This window comes from Odocoileus virginianus, chromosome 13 (genome assembly GCF_023699985.2).
Source record: "Odocoileus virginianus isolate 20LAN1187 ecotype Illinois chromosome 13, Ovbor_1.2, whole genome shotgun sequence".
NCBI lineage: Eukaryota > Metazoa > Chordata > Mammalia > Artiodactyla > Cervidae > Odocoileus > Odocoileus virginianus.
Genome location: NC_069686.1, coordinates 25,991,612 through 26,014,676, shown reverse-complemented (window position 1 = coordinate 26,014,676; position 23,065 = coordinate 25,991,612). Strand labels below are relative to the sequence as shown.

Genomic DNA, 23,065 nt, shown 5'->3' with positions numbered 1-23,065 from the left:
ACACTAATAGCTCCATGTTTGCTAATGTGCTTCATATGAAAATCAGCAGGTGATTCAACAACCGAAGGCTTTACTTTTCAAAAGAAAAAACATTGAAATGCTTTGAATTGTAAAGTGGTCATGTATATCTCTGCATATATGAAGAGAGGAAGTAACCAGTTGTTTCCGAGTAATGTAAAATAGACAGTTTTAAAGTTCAAATAGTTGGTGGTGAAAACAGCACACATACATACAAACATACACGCTAATTTTATATATATACGTATATATATTAGAACTTTAGTGGCCTCAATAGTTCAACAAACTGTGTCCCTTTCACTTTGCAAAATTGTTTCAATGATCATGATACCCAATTCTTGTTAAAAAACAAACAAACAAAAACCCATGAGAATGAGATTATAAAAGTAACTTTCTGCTTGGAGTTGGACACATTTTCAGAGAAATAAATTCTATATGAATCAAAAACATATATTCCAACCCACAAATATATTTAAATTTACAACAACCTATTGTGGGAATTAATTTGGACTTTTTTGGATGTATTCTTCTGAAAACTGCATAGCCAAGTACTATGCAACTGATGTAAATTGACCTTGGTATTTTACATAGCATAGCCTCTGGATAGTTTTTATCACTGGCCCAGATGGTGTTTGGCCTATGTATTTGAGTGGAATGGTTTATTTTCTCCTTGATAGGTTTCAAATGCACAAGAAAACATTATACCCGTCTATCTGCATTTGAGTAGAATACAAACTGACTAATAGATAAACATTCTGTGTGAAAGTAAATAGCCTTAAAGTATACTGCCTTCACATTCCATTGATCAGCTCAGTCAGCAAAGTTTTCTATATTGTCACTAGTGTTCTAAATATTTTGGTGAGAAGCATGCCAGAAGTGTAGAGTATTTCCATTTGTGTCACACATAAGGTCATTATGAACTACCTCTTGAATTTCTATTGATCCTTCTACTGAAGTAGTTTCCTTCACTTCCTTTTCGTCCCTGTTTGGAAATGTTACTGCAGTTGTGAAGAAAGAAATTAGGGGCTGTTAGGTAGACTGGCTCAAATCCCCTGGCCAGACGGCAAGAGATTTGGACTGGCTCATTACCTTACCTTCATTAGTAGCCTTCTCCAAATTCTTAGCAGTCAAAGAAGCCAAGACTATGAAGCCCCATTACTCAGTTGTACCACCACTGATTGTACACATTCAATTCTCAGGATGTGGTATCCCACCCCCACCCCAAGCTCAAGAAATGATGGTCAGAATAGAGCTCATTATTAGGCTAGTCCATAGACGAGCTCAAAATGCTGCCACGAAGAATCAAAGACTCACAGGAGAGCACTACCTCCTCAAAGGTCAGCCTTATCTCCTTCAACAGATCTTCATTTCTTCAGCATGCCCAATTTCTTAAGAGATCAAATCCTAGTATTCATTAGGCTAAATGAAATTCACACACAACTTCAGCTTCTGCCTCAATACATGGATTTTTGACCACTCATAGCTCAAAAGTAATTTTTAAGTCATTTAAAGCTAAAAGCCAATATGCGTGACTTTATTTTCAGTTTTATAAATGAGTGTAAAACACAATAGTGCAGTCATATATTTGGCATTAACTCTTACTAGCCACAGAAATGTGGGTCAATACTGGATTTTCCAAAGTTGTCTAAATAAGATTGGGTTTGTCAAAACTTGCCAGTTGCTTTCAAGTGAACACAGCATGTTGGCAGAAATGAAATGTGACATCCAAAAGACTGAAAATAGGTCAGCACTGTGCAAAAGTAAACTTGTCAGTGAGATCAATATGAACCTACAATTTAATGGGGATATTAGAATTTCCTTACAATAAGGGACATGTGCAGGGTAGCGCCAGAACACAATTGTAGTGTTTATTCACTTGTGAAAAGCAGAAGAAGTACTTAAATATTACTTTTTGTATCCTTAATGAAAGGCACTACTTTTTAATATGGAATATTTATATGTAAGAACAGGTTTAATTGATAGAAAATCATGGTAAATTTAATTCTAGTTCATCTGCTCAGTTTTTAGCAAGAAAAATAAGAAAAAAGGGGAGTAATGATCAAGCATCATGAAATCTCAGAAATATCATGATGTCCTTCATTAGCTTTCTCTATGTTAAGCATTTCAGAGAATTTGACATTGTGGATGAAATCAGTAAAAAAAAAAAAATATGGAAGGAAAACAAAACAATAACAGAAAGACCTTTCTTAGGGCTTCTCATTGCATTTATTTAAAGTCTGTAAAAATGTACATCACTTTTTGAATACATAAAATGCCAGTGCTTTGCAACAGTTTTGTTACTGCATCTCTCAACTAAAAAAAAATAAAATAAAATTAAAAATAAAAACAGGAAAAATACATTCAAAAAGCCAGGCTGTACTGCTTCTGCACGGGCAGTGGCTTTGGGAGGCTACGGCCTGCTCTGCGTCAGCTCAGAGGCATTGCCGAACATCAGTCAGCTAGCAATGGAAAGCTGCACATAAAGCGTTAAAGGATACATAGAACAACTTGGGGAGCAGCAAAGGAGAGGGAAACTAAAGAAAAATGCTACATACACTGTTGCAGTGGGGGTGGGCCCAGGTGGAAATGAGCGGTGAAGATTGATCTTTTGGAAACTAGATTTATAGGAAAAGATGAAAGAAAACAAAGTAACACATTTGGCAAGCTGTATCTGTTGGTGTGTGTTTGCATGTGGATGTGTGCACGTGTGTGTGTGTGTGTGTGTGTGTGTGTGTATGTGTGTACTTCCAATTGTCTACTTGACTTTCCAGGAGAAATGTAACAAAACTGAGGTAGAAATGAATGTGGGAGCACTACAGCCCAGAAGATTTCAAAATGAGAAGCAAAATTGCATTGACAAGAGAGGAGTCGAAAAGAAGGAGAGGGGATGCAGACGTATTCTCTGTGGACATATATAAGTTGGTTGGTTGTTTTCTGTATTTATTTGTTTGTTTGCTTGTTGGTTTTGGCTGCTATCTTCTGCATTCTGTCAAACAGCATGGCAAGCCTATAAGCTAGATTAGTGAAGAGAATGACACCATTTCCAGCAGTTTTCAGAGAGAACTGGCAAATCACCACCACCACCATTACCATCTCTGCAGGAAAAAGACAGTCCTAGTTTTTAGGTACTGTGACTTTCAGGGTCCTAAACAGGTCTTGTGGCTGACTGTTCCAGACACTAACACAAACTGAGTAAATAGCTTTCCATTAACCAGTGTACCTTTTAAGAATATTTTCACTTCATTATCAAGGAGCAATGTACGAAGAACTCTTGCAGGTATTGATATAAAGAATTATTCTGCTCTGGTTAATTCCCCATAATTAGTGAAAGAACCTTTTTAAAAAATCCTTCCATTTTTACTTTAAATTGTAAATATTCAGCTGTATCACGTGTCAGTATTTTTCCGGATACATTCAAAGTAATTTTCCTTGCTATTTTCCAATTGTTGAGGTAAACATACATTTTAATATAAAGTAACATTGAAGCCTATCCCATTACTCTCAGCAGTACATAGTGCTTTCAACACATTCCTTTGAGGTACTGTACAAAACACAATCACTTTCCTGAGTTTTTGCAGACAAGAACATTAAAAGAAATGAACTGCAGAAATTAAGGTCCAGATTACCGTTACCCTGTTTTACCTGTTCTTAGCTTAATACTGCAGAACAGACAGGATTGAGGAATACTGTTGCTCTTAAAATGGCAAAAATCTGGTTTTCTGTCGAAACACAACCGTTCATCTCTTTAGTCCAATAATGTTTGAAGTTAAAGCTCTTTATATTAGCACATGCCACCAATGTAATTGTGAGGCAAACAAAAAATAAAGCACCACTCCAGGCACTTGACAGCAACTAAATCTCGAGAACAGCAGAATGGAATCAACACACGAGGTTCACGTCCTTCTGAAATCAACACATTTGCACCTTGCTCCTTGGTGAGTGTTGTCTAGCTTGAACTGAACTGAGCATCGGCGGATGCTTTCTGTCATCTGGGGCTTTCACATCCGAAGGTCTCACTGGATGCCTTCTTCCTCCAAATCTACCCTGACTCGAAAGATGCAACTTAATCGTCTTCTTCCCCAGTACCCTTTGCGATTTAAACACTACTGAAAAGGGGATCTATACCCTATGTAGCAGGTTTGATGTGTGTGTGCGCGCCAACATTCATCACATTTTTTTTTTTAAAGAAGTTATCACTGACTACAACCAAACATTTTGTTCCATTCAACATACATATCAAGCTCTTTTTGAGATATGCTAGGCTGAATCTTGCAGAAAGCATTTTCAAAGTCTTGATACGTAACCGGCCTCAACTGGCTGGGCATAATGGCTGAGAGGTCTGTGGCTGGCATGGCATGGAGGGGACCCACCACCGCTTCCTGACACAGATGAGCCACGTCTAGCCCAGAAAAGCCTTCTGTGCGCTGGACGAGCAGTGCAAACTCCTTGTCGTTGAGACAGTAATTGTGCTGTGAGAGCAGTTGTACTATTATCTGGTGTCTTGCTGTGCTGTCAGGAAGTGGGATTAAAAGTCGTTTCATGAAGTACCTCCGAAGAGATTCGTCTATCTCTTCTGGTTTACTGGTGGCACAGATCACTATGATTTGGTCCTCAGCCGACGTCAGCACGGTGTCCAGCTGCATCAGAAATTCGGTTCTCATCCGACTGACTGGACTGTGTTCCTCACTCACTTGAGAGGAGAGAAGCATGTCAATGTCACTGACGAAAATCACTGAGGGCTGGCGACATCTGGCCACGAGGAAAGAGGCGTGGATGATCTTCTCTGCTTCTCCTAACCACTTGGCGAGAAGTCCAGAACCAGCGATCTTGAAAAACGTGGCCCCCAGCTGACTAGCTATGCACCTGCCCAATAACGTTTTGCCTGTTCCCCGAGGTCCAAATAAAAGGATGCTCCGAGGTAAGGCCGTCAGTCCACTGAACGCATCTGACCTCAACACAGGCCACAAAACCTCCTCTTTAATGACAGCCTTTACCAGGTCGAGACCTGCGATGTCGTTCCAGTCCACTGGCGGTCCTTGGGTGATAATCTCGTTGGTTACCAGGTCGATGAGGTGTGTGTCTGCATTCTTCAGTTGCTCGTCCACGGAGTGGTTGGCTGAGGTAGCTGCGCGGAGTCCGGGGCCCTGCATGGGGTGAGAGAGCAGCTGTCTGTGCTCCTCCCCATGTTCGCTCATCACGGGCGACGTGTACTTCCCGAAGGATTCACTGGATCTCGATCCCAGTGAATTTTTAGCAGTACTGTAGGAAGGAGGGGTCAGAGCCCTACTGGACTGGCTGCTGAATTTCCTCTGCTGTTCAGAGGACATTAGCTGCTTCGTTGGCTTAAATGCTAAGGATGATGTTTCAGCACTTCTGTCAAAGCCATTCCCCCGGTTTGAGTTTGAAATGCTGCTGTCGGACATTCTGTACATAGGACTCTGTGTGGACCTCTGTTGGCCATAGCTGTAATTTCCATAACTGGAGTCCATGTCTCCTTGCCCTGCCATGTAGAAAGCTTTCCTTTTGAGAGAACTCGCCGAACTGTTTGTCAGAGCCGAGGGTGCGATCGGTGTCAGACCGTGACCCTGGTAGGTGTAGCCAGGAACAGTGGTGGGGGGCAGGGGTGTGGGAGCAGGGATTCCTGAAGGCAGATACGCTGACGGAGGAGGGGGCGCCCCCCCAGGGCTATACCCCGACCCCACAGCAGTCTGCGGAGGATAGCTAGCAGAGGGGTAGCTGTAACTGGCAAGGTTAGAAGTCCCGTTGTAGCCCGGGACCAGGGCTGGCGGCGGGGGCGGTGGCGGCGGCGGCTGTAGGAGCCCCGAGCTGTGCAGGGGAGACGGATGCGGTGAAGGAAGTGCAGGTGCGGGCTGGCCACTGTAAGTGGAATGCAGATACGAGCCGTTGTATCCTGGGGCATATTCCTGAGACGGGAGCCCTGTGTGGAGACTCGGTACAGTGTGGCTTCCACAGGTACTGCTCGAATAACTAGGTTCTGTCAGGTTGCTGGCCACCCCAGGAGAGCTCCCTATGCTCGCAGAGACATCTGCCGGAGGGAGGGCTGAACTGACCCCAGCTTTGCTGGCAGTGATGACATCCGGAACACAGTTCATGGGATAAACAGTGTCTGAATTCAAGGAAGGCTGCCAGGGTTCACTTTCATTCTTCCGACCATTCACTAGTCCTGATGGTGCATCCGAGTAGTTGCTGAGTACGGGTCGGTCCACAGGGCCTTCCAAAATGCCAGAATACTTCTCTGCATATTTTTTTAGTAGGTTGGATGCCGTCAGAGCAGATATGTCATCGTTTGCCCAGGCGTACTGGTAGGTGCGCTGCAAATGACCTCTGTAAGCTTCAACTTTGTGGGCGGGAGACCGAGTGGTGGAAGTGATGTCAAAGTGCTGCTCGGGCCACTGGGCGTGCTCCGGCGTCCACTGCATCTTCAAGCCTAAAGATTTGGGGGAAGAAGGTTCATTTATTTAGATACTCATCAGAACTGTTAAAGCTTTTCCACCCAACTTCTTCTGTTACCCATTATTTTCTACCAACGATAGTGACATTATAAAGGATCTCCACAGTTTATAACACCTATTATGGTCTCTACCATGCATACATCTGAAAAGGGACTGAATTTCAGCCCTGGATAAAAAGTAAACTGAATTTAAATGAAAACTCTGTAGAAGACCTACATTTTTTTCATTCTTGAGTAATAAGCAAATTTATTTCTGCTAAGCCCCTAGAGTTACTTGCTACACACACACAGAAACACATATATATGTACACACACATCCCTGTCAAATTAGAATTCAATCACAGGTTCTCACAATATAATATGCATACATTTTAAACATCTAGCACGTGATAGTATTAACATGTGCCATATCTAGCTATCCTGCCTCTTCACACCACACTTTCTGTTTTATATTTTAACCAATATAAAAATGAGACACAGCTGACAGATCACATCTAGGATACCTCTCTTATTTGGTACTGAACACCTAGTTAGCACAGTATAATGCTCCCTGTGCAGAACAATATGACACAGACATAGCAGGTCATTCCATAATCCAACTCTCATCTAAAGTGGTCCACGACAGTTTCAAATCTGCTTCGTGGAGTGCAGCAAAGCAATCTCCCGGGCAGCGCTCCATCGCTTTCATCACACAAAGCCTACAACTCGGTATGAATTACAACTGGCTCCTTTCTGCCTCTCAGTTCTGTTGTTGAAACTCTGAAAAAAAAAAAAACACAAAAAACAAGCATCACTTGTCTGTCGGTCTTCTAGCTAGTGTTCTTCCTTCTGTTATCTTTCTCTCTGCCTTACAGCTTCCAAGGTACTAAGAGGGGAGAATATACATATATATATGTATATATGTATACATATATATTCATATATATTCATGAAGAGAGTAAGGGGGAGATAGGAAAGAAGCAGGTAAAAAGGAAGATAAGAACAGAGAGAATCTGGATCCTGACTCTTTACATCTATGTGTAGTGGCACATACTCAAACAGTGCAACTAGAAAATGAGATGCTACATGGATGTAACTCTATCATCTGCTACCAAGGGAAGCAAGGTGACTATGTAGCCAACTATACAGGTCTATTTTCTCATTTAAGAGCAAATACAAAGCAAGGACCTCCCTGGTTGTCCCAGTGGTTAAGAATCCACCTTGCAATGCAGGGAATGCAGGGTTGATCCCTAGCTGGGGAACTAAGACCCCATACTCTGTGGGGCGACTAAGCCTGAGCACCACGACTGAGCCTGAACCTGCGCGCCACAACTAGAGAATCTGCGCACGGCAATGAAAGATCCTGAGTGCAACAAGGAAGATCCACCACAGCCAAGAAAATAAATATATTTCAAAAGAGAGAGAGAACATCAAGCAGAGTTAGAGAATCATTTCAATTTTACAGCTTACCAAGAGACCTTAGACATTACCTTACTTCACACATTGGGGAACCAGTACCCAAAGGGATTTATACTGTACCCTTGAGGACTCTCATAAACTTAGTTACAGAAGAGCACTGAACCCTGTTCTATTTCCCAGTGCTGACTCCTCCTAATCTCTTCTTGATTGGAACACTTCCTATTCTGATACAGCTATATTAAGCAGGCTTCCTTAATCTCCTTTGTATTACCCTAAGTGAATTTTGCAAACTCTCTTGTGCCCTCTGGCAGCGATTCCTTGATAAGAAGGAGGTCTGGTCTAAATGAAGCATCTGTGGCATCAGCTCCCTTCTGAATTACCGCAGTCTATGTTGACAGCTCCTACCCCCTTATGCTTTCCTCCTCCAACCCCTTTAGCTCTTCATTACCTGACTCTGGCTTCTGACATGGCCAGCTTTGACTTACTGAGCTAAACTGAATACAGCACAGAGTTTGGTAACAGAATGGCATGTTGATTCCCTTCTGACTCCCTCTTCCTTGTTTGCAAAACCACTGCACCAGACACTGGAAGTTAATTAGCAGGATGATGCTGTGCTAATTGTGTTAATTTACAAGGTTTTAGTCAAAGAGAATCATGCCAGGGCTGGCACTGCTGTCATGCTTCCGACTTAATGATTAAGAAATACTGAAAACAAGGTGGGAAGGATTGCAGTAATTACACAATAAATGAATAAAGCAACAGGATTCATTTGCAAATATATTTTACTGCAATTGTACTCATTTGCATTTGGATTTTAAAAAAGGATCCATGTAGATATTCATTTGCAAATCACCATCTCAGTTAAAATTAAATCTGAATGCTGCACTGTATAACTTAATCAAGCTTCATATGTATGACTATATAATGAATTTTTTAGTAAAAAAAATCTAAATACCTTACTTCTCTTGTATACACAATAGATTCTTTACTTTTCTGCATCTCCCCCAAATCATCATGTCTGTCTTTTAAAACTGTATTTTAAAATATAATCTCATCAATTGGAAAGAATATATTATAAAGTCCTGATAAAGTGTACCTTGCATCATTTCACTTAAGAGGTACTCCGGATTGTGTTGGGGGGGGTGGCGTGCAGGGGAGTCTTCTAAGAAGAACTAAAGTGATATTCTTAATTGTTTCTGCTTTCTCAATCATTACTTTTTAAGGGGGAGGAAAACACACCGCAAAATGGGTGAAATGACCGAGACCACACTTAAAGGGGAAAAGATGCAATTTTAATGAAGCAGCATTTCAGGAATCATACTTTCATTAAATTCAACTGGAAATTATTAAGAGCAAATCACCAGGAACCAATCGCAAGTAATCAGTATCTAAATTCTTCTAGTGTCATGGGATTTACTTTCAAGCCTTATAAAAATGAGAGAATATTAATGTGACTGTAATGTAGAACTGTCTAAAAGACCTACAAATTCATTAGTCCTGTAAATTATTTCCAGGGAATTTCTATTAGGATTCTTTTTTTCTTTAAAAGATTATCAAAATACAGAGTTGAGAAAACAAGAAAACACATATGCTATGAGTAGGAATTTGATTAGATTGATACAGAAGAAACATGAATAGTATCTTGAAAAAAAGGTCTCAAAAATAATTTAGGAGTCACAGGCAATGGAATTTTTTTCACAAACACAACACATACACACACATGTACACACACACACCCATGAAAGGTCTGGCTTCCTTTCACTTAGCTGAGCTAAGTCATTATTGGCATTATTCAACAAACATACATAACAAACATGATTTTTTCTATTAAAAAAAGTGTCTGATTTTTAAAAAATGAGACTGCTTTAGCTTTAGAATAATTATTTTTAAAAAATAACCACAAAGGGCAACTATCACCTCCATTGGGCTTAAAATTTTCCTTGTAAATTAATCATTTGTAAAATATATGCACAAGTTTTTTAGTAAGTTATAGTCACTGTGAAAGACAGGAATATAAAATTTAAATAAAACAGGTTGGCCATTTTCACTGGGTAGTAAAATGCATAGTTTAACTGCATAGTTTCACTCTAGCAAAAAAAATTTTCTTAAGATTTCTATTTCATCTGAAATTAAGCAAAAATCCTATCAAAATTATTTATTTGGAAGAATTATTAGATACACCATTGCCTTTTGATTCTCATGCTATTTTTGGATGTGCTTACCAAGATATTTGAAAGTTTATTTATTGATTCATACTAAATAACAACCTAATAAGCAAGGCTGCAAAAGTTAAGATTGAGCTTCTGTTAAATAACCTCAAGAGAACAGAATTATTCACATCCCCTGAAACACGAGTATTTATCGTACTTTAAAATCATTAATAGCATTTGAAAGTATAAATTAATAGCTAAACCATAAACTAGTTCTTAATATTAGTAGGAGCTCAAGAAGCCAGTGCTCAGGAAACTGTCCTGACCTATAAGAGCACAAAGAACTTCTTCCTCAGTTTCTTGAATTTTAATACTAATTAGAAATAGAACTAATGAAACATCTTTTCATTGTCATTATTATTGTTCTATTTATTTGTGGTGATAGTTCTGATGTGCAATGGAAGAAAAATGAAGAGCAAATGTTCTTTAAACAAACTATCACGCTCCCTTTGATTACACTGCTGTTATCTGTAAGAAGTAGCACATGCGTGTCATTTAACTTGGCATCCAAATAATAAGATGGGTTTTAAAAAAAGCTTGTATATGGTTTCTCTTTGGAACATGAAGAGAAAAACCTCAGAAACAATACTATTTTAATGTTATTAGAAATAGGACTCCAGCACAATAACTCCCACTGCAGTCTACAAATAGCTTAATAGGAACAATAAAAATTCAGAAAACAGTGGAATTGAAGAATTGTTCCAAAACATCAATTTTTATTTTTGAAAGTATCATAAAATTCTTAAGAAAACAGCTGGCAAATTTCACAATGCAATGTGTTTGTTTTTAAAATATGTAATTTAATAGAAAATTGCTTTTAAGATACTTTAACATAAGTGTTCACAAGGATGACAGATACTATAGTAAAAAGCCTAAGCATTTTGTTATTTTATTGTAATAGGATGAATTTATGTATATATAATTGAACAAGTCTATAGTTTCCATAAAACTGGTCAATTTGGATAACATTTTCCATTCTTATCATTACTGACCATTTTATAACTTAGATTTAATTACTAAACAGTTGCTGCCTCATTGCTTTATTTCTTCTATTTGACGCTTTAATTAGTTTGAAGCAAAACAACTGTGGCATCCTTAAAAGTTTTGTCACAGCTTCAAAATGATAAAGAAACTGTTACACAGAAAAATGAAGGGCATAAAAACAACTTGCAGAATAGGAGGAAATTGGGATAAAAAAAACCAGGTCTTCTAGAAAGTATTTTTAGCACACATTCCTGGAAATATTAATCTAAGACTGCCCCACCCACACTCCTAACATATGCTATTCAAAGTGCACGAGGTCTATAAAAGCTGCTGTCTTCTACAAGGTTCCCATAGGGTAATTCTGGCCGTCAGGGACTCTGCCTTCATTTGCAGGTTTTCTCAGACTTCCTAAGGGCAGGCACCCGAGGCAAACACCTGCAGGCATGGCAGGCTTGCTCTAAAAGCTGCATAGCGCTCACACAGGCCTGCATGACATCCTTACACCTATTACACTCCTTTGGGCTACTGTTCTTCTGAACCTTTCATTATCATTTAAAAACAAACAAACTGCACACTATACTTACCAAGATTCTCTCTAGAAAACAAACACTACTGGTGTAAATATAATAAAGTAATTTTAATAGTTGACAGCCCCCTTAGCCAAATAATGCAACAGATTCATCATCTGCTAGGTAGGAAATGGCAGAACTAACACAGAACATTCAAAATTTCAAGTAGACAGTAGCAAAAATACATTCACTAAATAATCAAAGACATCTGAGACATAAAGGACAGACTTGTGGTCACAGTGGGGGAAGGAGAGGGTGGGATGATTTGAGAGAGTAGCATTGAAACATATACATTGAAACATAAACATTACCAGATGTAAAAGAGATAGCCAGTGGAAATTTGCTGTATGACGCAGGGAACCCAAAGCTGGTGCTCTGTGACACCCTAGAGGGGTGGGATGGGGAGGGAGATTGGAAGGAGGTTTAAGAGGGAGGGGCAAACGTATACCTATGGCTGATTCATGTAGATACAGGGCAGAAACCATCCCAACATTGTATCACGCAATTATCCTCCAAATGAAAAAAGAAGAAAAGTAGTTTGAGAGGGGGACTATAAACTTCTTGGCACTGAAAACTGGTTCCATGCAGTATCTACTTACCTTCATCCTTCAAGCAGAGTGATGACCAATTGAAATGTCCTACAGACTAAGAGCATTCTCCTTTTGTGTACCCACCCTCATAAGCCAAGAGGCCAACACAGCAGTATCTAGTATGACCTGTTCTAATCTAATTGATCTGAAATCTTCTTTAGTCCATTTCCTAGTAACTCTTAGACTGAAAATGTGATATCATATTTAAAAGTAGTATCAGGTGAAAAGTGAAGGATACAAACACAGAAACATACATTTTCCTTAATCAATATAAATAGGCTCCGTCTTCAGAACACCAAAATGAAAGTCCTTTATAAACTGGATACAGGAACTGTACATCTTAAGTAGTCAACAAACTGAGGGTCCACTATGTGTATAAAGGCTTGTGGTTCAATGCTAAGAAATTAAATCAAGGGGATCCATTTACCAGACAATGAACTTTTCCAGCTTTCTGCAATCTTTATAATTTCACATTCTAATGTCTCTTAAACTTGGATTTTAGAGATTAGATCTTTCTAATGACCTAGTCCCCAATCCAGACAGCCTCCACTATAGTTCAGTACTTCACTTGTCATGGAGTACTATGAGGTTGAAGACTATCTAACACAGTGTTTTATTTGGAGGCACTACTGGATTGTTGGGATAGAATGGACTGGAGAAAACATAAAGAAGGTCCTAGAATTTTGTCTGAAGAGTGAATATCCTGAGCTTGAAAATCAGACCACTGGCCCTGATCCATGCCTTCACTTTTTTGTTCTAATCTTGGTGAAATCATCTAAGTATATTATACTCACTTTTTTCAGCCATTAAATATAGACAATAATGGTATCATATACCTTATCAGGGGGCTTCCCAGGTGGTGCTGGTGGTAAAGAACCCACCTGCCAATGCAGGAGCCACAGGAGAAAAGCAGGTTCTATCCCCAGGTCAGCAAGATCCCCTGGAAGAGGGCATCGGCAATGCACTCCAGTATTCTTGCCTGGAGAATCCCATGGATAGAGGACGTTGGCAGGCTGCAGTCCACAAGGTCGCTGTATAGAGTCAGACAGGACTGAAATGGCCGAGCACACACGCACATATACCTTACTGGATTGTGTTACCTAAAGCAGCAATATTTGGGAAAATAATTTCCAACTGTGACCTGCTACACAAGTGTTTCTTGTTATGCATTTATTTTGGAAAAGCCAGAGATGAATTAAACACAAAACAAAATAAAACTGACTAGACAGAAGAAGAACTAAAATGACTCCTATAATTTATAAGTCACTTTTTCTTCAATGTCTGGACAGCTACTGAAAAGGAAATTTTCCATTGGGTATGTTGGTTTTAAGAAAGGGATAGAAATTCTTTCATACTCAGCAAAACACAGAGCATGATCTTCTTAAAAAGATGACAAAAATTCAAACTATTTTATAGTATTTATTCTTAATGGTGTTTGTGACTCACTGTGGAGACCACAAGTAAGAAACAACAGATATTTAAAACCAGTTAAGGATGATCTCACAGCCCACAGTCTGAAAATAAGACATTCTAATTATATAGCAATACTGTCAAAGAGTTTTCTCTTTAAATCACACTTTCATACCTCAAGACTCCAAATTATAATACAGTTTGCAGCAAATTACTCCCTCCCCCTACTCTACCTCATTTGCATAAAGCAAGCCTTTTTAAAACTCACAAAGGCATTTATGGCTAAATGGACCTTAGTAAATATAGTTTAAATACTTCACCATCCAATATAGAGAAATGGCTACCTGACAGCCAGAAGGCAGCACGTATCCTGTAACTATGTTTTGTTTGGCCAGTCCAGAGTTTTAAAAATCAGTCAACTTTATAATAAAAGAAACTGTATTTCCGTATATCCCACTTTTTCAAGACAAGCTGATTGATCTTATAAGACTAGATCTCATTCTTGCCTGGCAACCATTGGCCAAATCTGAGGTCCATCTAGACATGACATGCCCTCTCTACTTTGTCATGAAACTCCAACTTCCTATTACAACATCAGATATTTCTACAGTATCTGCTGGTCACATAAGCAGTTAAAATTATGATTTCACTCTGAAGCTTCAAGCTTTAGTTTTTCCACTTAAGTACATTTTCTTGAAAACCAGCAAGTATAGTACTTTAAAACTTAAAAAAAGTAGTGCCTTTAGATTAAAATTTTCCAAATTCTTTTTATTAGATGCATTCCTGCCCTCCTACTCAAAGCACAGGAAAAATATTTGATATTTTCCTTGCTGATTCAGTGTCACTAGTACAACAGTGTAAAATGAGAAATGATTCCTTAAAAACACTGGTCTCCAGACCGCTGCCATTTCAGTGTTCCCCCTGCTTGCTTTGATTTGTTAGATACTTTTTCTAGTTGTTTTCCACATTAAATCTCCACCATTCCTAATATTCTCCCCAAATATGCCATAGGTTCTTATTCCACAAACCAATACTTCATTTAATAGTAATAGTCAATCGTAACTTCTAGTACAACTTTTGAGACTTTAAGTTACTCCAAACTTATGCTACTTCATTCTTACAGAAATTTGTTGGGTAGGTGATATCTGGATAAGCAACTGATCTTATTCTATATGTCATCATTTTAGGCTTTAAAAGCAAGTATTCAATATTACAGACATCATGACTTGGACTAGAATGGCATATACCCTGTCTTTCAATTAAATTTGTGGGTAGCTTAAGATCTGAATCAGTTTCCTTAAGATGCATTAAATTTTATTCATGGCAACAAAAATATTCACTCATTAAAATGTGACCAAGTATAAAAATGTTTATTTGCCAGTATTTCATAATGAGGTTGAAACTTGGTATGCATGGGCCTCATAGGTCATCATTTTTAACAGTCAAGACACACATATAAGAGAATGACTGTGTTTATGAGGATGAATGCATAAGCACTTATGCAAAGCAAGTTACATTGATGAGAGAAATATCACTTTTAGGCCACCAGTCTTGTGTTCAATACATTAGCAAGACAGACAGCCTAATACTTGAAGCAAACCATAAATAGAAGAATTGTTGGTTGTTCAGCTGCTGAGGTGTGTCTGACTCTTAATGACACCATGGACTACAGCATGCCAGGCTTCCCTATCCTTCAACAATTCTTCTATTTTAAATAAGGCCTACAAGAAAGCAAGAGCAGAAACTGAGAGATAAATTAGGAAACTAGTACTTAGCTTCAGGTGAGGGATCCTGGAAGCATGGATGAGGGTTAGGACAATTTAAATAAATAATTATTCTTCTCCTGTGGGGGTCATAAAATTTCCCATACGTAAAAGTATTCAAGTGAACATACACAATCACACTCACAGAAAATCCATATATTTTAAAATTATAGTTTAGATTTGTGGGTTTTCCTCTTTGCAGGGGGTAGTTTTACAAAAGCACATGTGTACAAGTTTTTGAATTATCATCTAAATCAAGTAAAAAGCAGTGTCCAAAATTTTGTGCATATCCTACCATAATTAATTCAAAAGAATGCACAAGTATGTGTATACATGCAATTTAAAATATACAGATGATTCATACTCTGAATCTTAGTATTAAGTGTCAGGTGTTATCAACTATTGGAAGGGAAACACAGTTTGAGGGTTAGTGGGTAAGAGGACTGATACTACCATGTTGAATCAGATGTAATTCTACCGCTGTGAATGATTTTAGACAATTTTAATCACTTTAAATCGTGCTTTGTAGTTAACCTTTAAAGTTGTTACTTTATGGCCTTTCACTTCTCATTCTGTCTCTTCCCTTTTTCCATCTACATTTTCAGTCCATTAAGGCCATCCACCCTTCCCCCACTCCAGTTCTTTTTCTCACACTGAGATCATCAGGACACACCACATATGTCCATAGGGACTGCCAGGGCTAATGAATATGTATGTTCTGTGTCACAACAGAGCACTCCCCTTGTTCTGCAGTATCAACCCTCTTATGTGTAAATAACAGGTGAGCTGCAGCGTGCAGGGATAAATGGGGTTAACACAACCTGAGAGCCCCATGCTAGAGTCACAGTATCCAGCCTGTATGACTGGTCCAGAAAGAGAAAGCCAAATGCCGCAAGTGCTGCACATTTTCTATGTGTTCCGAATATTTATTTTAAAAAGGATTCTGCTGAGATAACATTACTATCATCCTAAAAGTCTGAGGTAATTTCAGCTGATTCTCCAGATACTCTGGTGCCATAGAAAATAAATTTGCACTTTTAATTAACACAAACCGGGCATGGTACCAATCTTGAATTATGACATGGCTGGTTAATGTCCTTGTTCACACTGCTAAAATGTTATGTTAATCGTTATGTGTGCGTAGTGCTATTTGTAAATAGTTATTTGCATGTGCCTATTCTATTTCAAGTATATATAAGTCTAAAGCTCAATTTAGTTATATTTAAGCTGAACTACATTCATTGTTGCCCCAATATACCATACTGACAGAGGTCAGTAAACAAGTTCAGAATCTCTCAAGCCCCATGACCTTGTGTAAGATGGAATTTGCATTTAACCTCTTTTTGTGTTCCTCTGAAATCCTGCTCTAAAAAGACAGTTTACGTAAAACAAAATAAATGATTAAGACTACCTATTTAATTTGGTGGTCTCTCTCACGTAATTAGACAAAGGAGTAAAATACTATTTACATATAGGTATACAACTTCAACCATTCTCCTCAAAAACTCGTCACTTAAGGTGACTCTAAAGTGTGCAAAGCCCAGACAAAATTTGTTTAGGTTACTTATGCATTTTTCTCTTTTTGACAATCCGTGCATTAATTTTTAATGCAATAACAAAATAGTGCCTTGGACTTTGATAAAAATATTCTATAGTCAGGGCTGGGTGACACAGTGCATTAATTCAGTGTCCTTCACTCCTGGGACCTGTGTATAATTTAGTCCAGCCTGAAGAAAATGACTTTAATCTGAAGGCAATGGAAAGCAACACACAAAATGAGTTTTGGTAGGTTTAGTGTTGTGTTGTCCATATAAGACAACATATGAAGATAAACTGCTACAGAATACAACCAACATGGTCAAGGATTAAAAGTGAAGAGCTCTTAGTAACAACAGTAGTTTCCTCTCTCCTCCATTCTCCCTACCTGGCCCCTATTCTATGGTTTGGCGATGCAAATCTGAGAACCATCACCATCTGTAATTCGGATGCTCTCATTTCCAGACAAACAGAACATTGTTAAAGTGCAGTGTGAATGACAGTCCAGTCATTAGCAGTGTTGGCTCTTCCTTTTGTGAAAACAAAGAACACTGCGTAATGAAACAGACAGAGAAGAAAGGGTTATAGCATCTTTAAAGAAAGTGGCATTTCCTTTCCTAGAGGGGGTGTCCAACAAAGTAATCCTTGGGGAAAGCTAACAATAGAAGGTACTACAAACAAAGAAATTGTTTCTTCAGATTCCATCTTAAGTGCATTCTCCATGACAATATTCAACTGCATAGTTTCATCCACTGTTAGTATACACAAGGTCATTGTGATTTAAAAAAAAAAGGTTTTGACTAAATTGAATAAATGGTTGATCCACTGGCATTTGTCACACGAAATACAGATCCTCCTTTTTTTGCTTTTAAGTAAGTAAGAGTCGCTCAGTTGTGTCCTACCTACTCTTGTGACCTTATGGACGTAACCCAGGAGGCTCCTCTTGTCCATGGAATTTTCCAGGCAACAATACTGGAGTGGGTTGCCATTTCCTTCTCCAAGGGATCTTCCCGACCCAGGGACTGAACCTGGGTCTCCTGCATTGCAGGCAGATTCTTTACCATTGAACCAACTAGGAAGCCACTTTTGCTCATAAATTCTACTTTAATCCCAATCCAACTGTATTCTGTTATGAACAAACACAGCTTACTTTAATATAGCTGTGAAATGTAAGGTTGCTCTCAACCAGTCAATAGAATTTAAAGCTGTTCATGATGTCACTTCTATATGGTGAACACTATTATATAATTTTAAACTTCTTACTGATGATAATGAACTATTTTATTGGCCTCAGTTTTGCAGAAGCTGCAGTATTTGCTAATAATTTTAAGGAAAAGGAAGTTATTTTCCCAGTCATATTTATAAATTAGCAGATAATTTGAGAGAAATTTAATTCAAAATTTGCTAGTTTTAGTTGCTTGCGTTAAAAGAATAAATAAGTCAATCTTCCCACTACCTCTTCAAATAGTGTACATCCTATGTACCCAAAGTTTCTAAACAACAGGAAAACCAGAACCCTGCAGGTGATACAGGTAGGTTATAGAGGAAAATCAAATCTAGGCACTTGTATATGTGTGCTCAAGTATTTGGTCTACAGTTGTGGAAAGGATACAGAGAAAGGGGGAAGATGACAGAGAAGAAAAAGATTTAAAAAAATGCTTTTATCCTAAAAATGATCTACTTCATTATTTATAATTTGAGTCCAAAGCACATTCTAAGTTACTTAACTAGCATGTACACATAACATTTTAATCAAATATAAGTATCACTTAAAAGTTTTAGGTATATATTTATTTTTGGTTTGAATCAAGTCATACATTTCAAAAAGTTTCCATAGTTAATAAAAATTAAAAGTCTTATTCATGACCTCAAAGTACAGTATGAACATTGCTTCCTTATGCATTTTCAAGGAGGTCTAGGTTTATATATGTAAAGTTTTTCATAGAAGAAAACCTAATGACAATATTATATATTGACATATGTTCTCAATTTTATTCAGAAAGAAAAACACTTCATTAGAATCTTTTTAGATGAAATATTTAAGAAATCCTTGAAATGCAAAAATTAAAATATATAATAACTGACAGGCAAGTACCCCAATTTAAATTTAGAATTGTTCTTGTGTTTTCTGTACCAAAGTTTTGTTGTTGTTTTTTTTCCTCCTTAAACAGAATAGAAAATTCACAGAATTAATGAATTATAGGTTTAAAAGTGCATTCCTCCTCACTGAACCTTTAACTGGAACTCCTTTTAAGTAAATACCTGGAACTGGTCTCCTTTTAAGTAAATCTTTTTGAAAGTATCCAAATGCCTACAAGAGTACTATAATTTCCTTTATATATGACTTTCAGTCTTACAGCCATTACATGATCACTCAGCTAACTTGAGAAGTTTTTCAGGTTAGCATGTTTTATGGTGCCTTCCTTTTTAAAAATGCTTCTATATCCAGCCATTGTTTTCATATTTTACTTCAGAAATTATTTTATCCAGTTCAGTGTCAAATGATATTATACTTTAAAAATAATCTATTCAGAAAATATAAAATAGTGGATTGCAAACCCAGCCATAGCTCTCAGAAGCATTAAAATGTTACTAGAATGCCCGAATGACAGCAATGACAGCTTAATCACTTAAAAGGCTTTTTACATTAACAATTTTTTTCTTTCAATTTGAGCAGTATATTCAGGCATGATTTAATAGGAGGTTAGCTGTTAAATGTGGCTAAATAACATACTTTTTAAAAATATAAAAATCAAATTTAGTGTCTAATGAACATTCCTTTACACTTTCTGATGTATTAGTGCACATTCATAAAACTGGGTTTATTTTTTTCCCAATATATTAAAAAAAAATCAGTGAGATAATTAGCATGCACAATCCAACAGCTTTCTGTATTGTTATGATTTTAAGTAGCAGATCCATGGATAAAACATAATTGAAAGGTGAGCCTATTAATCTGGAGAATAACCTCCACAATCCAAATAGGAAAGAATCATGTTTAAGTCTCCATCTCATTTATAGTTTTATATTCCTAAGGAAAAAAAAAAAAAACCCACAACCAAGCAGAGAGGAACTAAAGGTGACCTTATTTAGACATATTAGTTAAGGCAGCCTTTGCTGTTTTTAAGCAAACATGATTGTGACTCCACTTTGTCCATCCAGTTTCCCAGTGTATAAATTGGATGATGACTTGGACAATTCTGTCTTCATTAGTGAACTGTGGAAAGGAAATACAGAGGTGGCTTTTTATTTTTTAAACTCTGTAGTGTCTTGTAGCCAGATTCTGAAGCAGCAGGGAAAAAAAAAAGTTATATATACATATATAAATTTTTTGCTAGACAAGCTGTCGTAATTGAAATGAAGTCTAATCAGACTCATTACTGTTTTCAGCAATTTGCACCACCAAAGATGCTTATTAGGTAACTGTGTTTAATAAACCACTCTTTAGAAAAATACCAGTAATGAGCTCTTAACAGCCAATCTTTAGCGTGAATGTAATGTGAAAAGTGTTCCTAGCGCTGAATAGATTTTCACATTTAGTAGTGTCATAATTAAGCTCCATGAATTGTTGCTGTGATGCTAGATTTATTACAATAATCTTATTTTTTTTTTTCTGCTTGGAAATGCAATCGTCTTCTATTAGAGTTAGATTATATCCAATGTACAGCAAATTTTCGTCTACTGCAAAGCTGGTCAGAAGGTTTTTCAACTGAGGATTTGTTAACAAATGATAAGGAACTGATAACTGATAATTGATTATAACGAATAACTGATGTTATCTATCAAGATTTTCCTCATCAGCATCCCCACACCTCAGGAAAAATCCTTCCTGTAACTTGATTATACATGGAAAGTTACCCAAGATATAAATGTATTATGATCATAAAAAGGAAAAAATTGCATTTCTTTCACTAAAACATGAGAAAAAAACTGACATTCTGAAAGGAATATCTGAAGAAATGTTGGCCTTTCATAATTGCAGTTCCAAATAATGCTACACTGCTTTGTTGGACTGGAGAAGCAAACTGCAACCCACTTCACTATTGTTGCCTGGATTGTTCTTAAAAATGGGAATAACATTTTCCTCTTTGAGTCTTCCTTTTTGTAGCACTCTTTATTAAGATCTTAACACTAAAAAACAGTACTCTCTATATATCTATATATGTACACACACACACATACATTATTTATATGCACTAAAGGTGGTCATGAGAGTTAGTTAGTTTTCTTATTGATAAGGGCCAAAAAAAAAAAAAAAAAGGCCTACTACATACCTCTAAAGAGAGGAGTTCTTCCATGCAAGGTGATGCATGTGCTAAAATAAGTATATACCTATAGAATCTATATTGATTAGTCTATCAATAGAGTATATCCAGAGGTATTTCCATGTATATAAAATTATATAGAAGGAACTGAAAATATTTCTTGAGACTTATGAGGAAGCTCTTGAGCTTGTTGTCATGAAAATGTCTCACACGATAAGAAAAATATCTTCTGTTTGCTAAACAAACATTCTGAGAGTATTCCATAAAGAGAGTCAATAAATGAAAAAGTACAAAAAACAAACAAATGGAAACCCAGGAGACCAAGAGTTCATACCCATTCATGAGAAAATGTTAAGAAGGATACTGTTAGTGAATGTTTCCTCTTCTCCCAATACCCTCTCATTTCTTACCTCAAGCTTCAGGACTCTTAATTGGAGCCAATAAGCTTCCATATCTGTTTTTAGCTTTCTGAATCAATAGCTATGAGAACTGAGACTGTCAAATTAATGGCTTGTTTCATCTGATTTTGTGGCATGCACTTCTTTGCATTACAAAGCAGAGAAGAAACCAACTCATTCCCTTATGAATTCCTATAGCTTTCAGATCAAAATATCTTCCAGTTTCTTTGTCTTGACTGAATTCGTATTCAGAACCACAAAAGACAAAGCCAGTGCATGAAACTACTAGAAACCTATATTTACGTGCTTAAATGACTTATAGATAAAAAATGAAAAAACAAAAAATTAAGAAAGGGTCCCTTTCAGTGCCTTTGGAATGCCTTGCCATAATCTAGAATAACCTAATTTCTGAATCATAGAATTTATGAATGGTTCAGAAAAGAGAGTGGATGTTTTGTATATTTGAATTTATTACAAAAGTGAAGAGGCCCTAAGATGTCAAATAATATGATGGCAATAATAATGATAAATATGAGCAATTCTTTTGGTAAGCTTTCAAAATAGTTTTCCATAATGATGAAGATATAGTTTTAATTGTGAATTTCAATTAGGAATTGAGTGCGTAGTTAACAGATATTTTACCTAGCTCTAACCCTGAGTTATAGAAGGTTGGCAGAATTTGCCTTAGTTTTATTTCTAATTTGAGAAAAATAATCTAGGAAGTATACATAGAAGAAGTTTTAGTGTAGAGAATAAAAAACATAAATATAACCACATAAATACAAGTTATGATTATAAGGCATAATAAAACGGTAGTGGTAATGGGGAGATTTGTATTATCAAGATTTTCAGGAGAAGGTAGGTTTCAAACTTCACTTATTGGCCATACCATTGTGACACTGGTCTGAACATGCAGAAAAGTTATATACTTAAGCTTGCAAATAATTTTTAAAGAGTTCATTAGTCCTTAAACTTTTCAAGGATTCACAAGACCTAGTAACAGCGTTATCATTCTTAGAACCTTTCATTTGTCATATTCCTGAGCTAATAAAACTTACATCAATATTCTTCCATGTAACAAATAGCCAAGCAAGCAAACAAAAATGAAACCTGAGAAAAATTAATTTTCTTTTACTTATGTCTTAAATTCTTTCATATTTACTCCAAGACACCCCCACCCCCCACCCCAACCACCCTCAACTTCCTTTTGGGGCAGTGAATTATTTTCTCTCTTTTCCTTTCCTTTCTCTGTGTTTTCAAGTAGTGAATTATGAAAAAATAATTTACAGAGAAAATATATTTTAAATTTCAGAACTAGAATCCTGAAAACAATCTTCCTTAAATCTCTGGATCTTGACAACTTTTGTTGTCACTAGAAAAACAAATGGGACTAGTTGGCTAAATTGTTTGAAACATGATGGTGGCACTCATGCTAAAATAACATCTGAATAC

The 23,065-nt window shown here is 37.1% G+C and overlaps 1 protein-coding gene across 1 annotated transcript in view; it reads right to left on the bottom strand.

The window, feature by feature from the left end:
- The window catches only part of FIGN (fidgetin, microtubule severing factor), a 131,791-nt gene that overhangs the window by 2,653 nt on the left and 106,073 nt on the right, over nucleotides 1–23,065 (bottom strand). Inside the window, exon 3 of the mRNA XM_070476125.1 lies at nucleotides 1–6,466. This exon is cut by the window's left edge and continues 2,653 nt beyond it. Within this exon, the coding sequence (XP_070332226.1) occupies nucleotides 4,212–6,466 (2,255 nt within the window). The 3' untranslated portion in view covers nucleotides 1–4,211. The remainder of the gene's footprint in view (nucleotides 6,467–23,065) is intronic.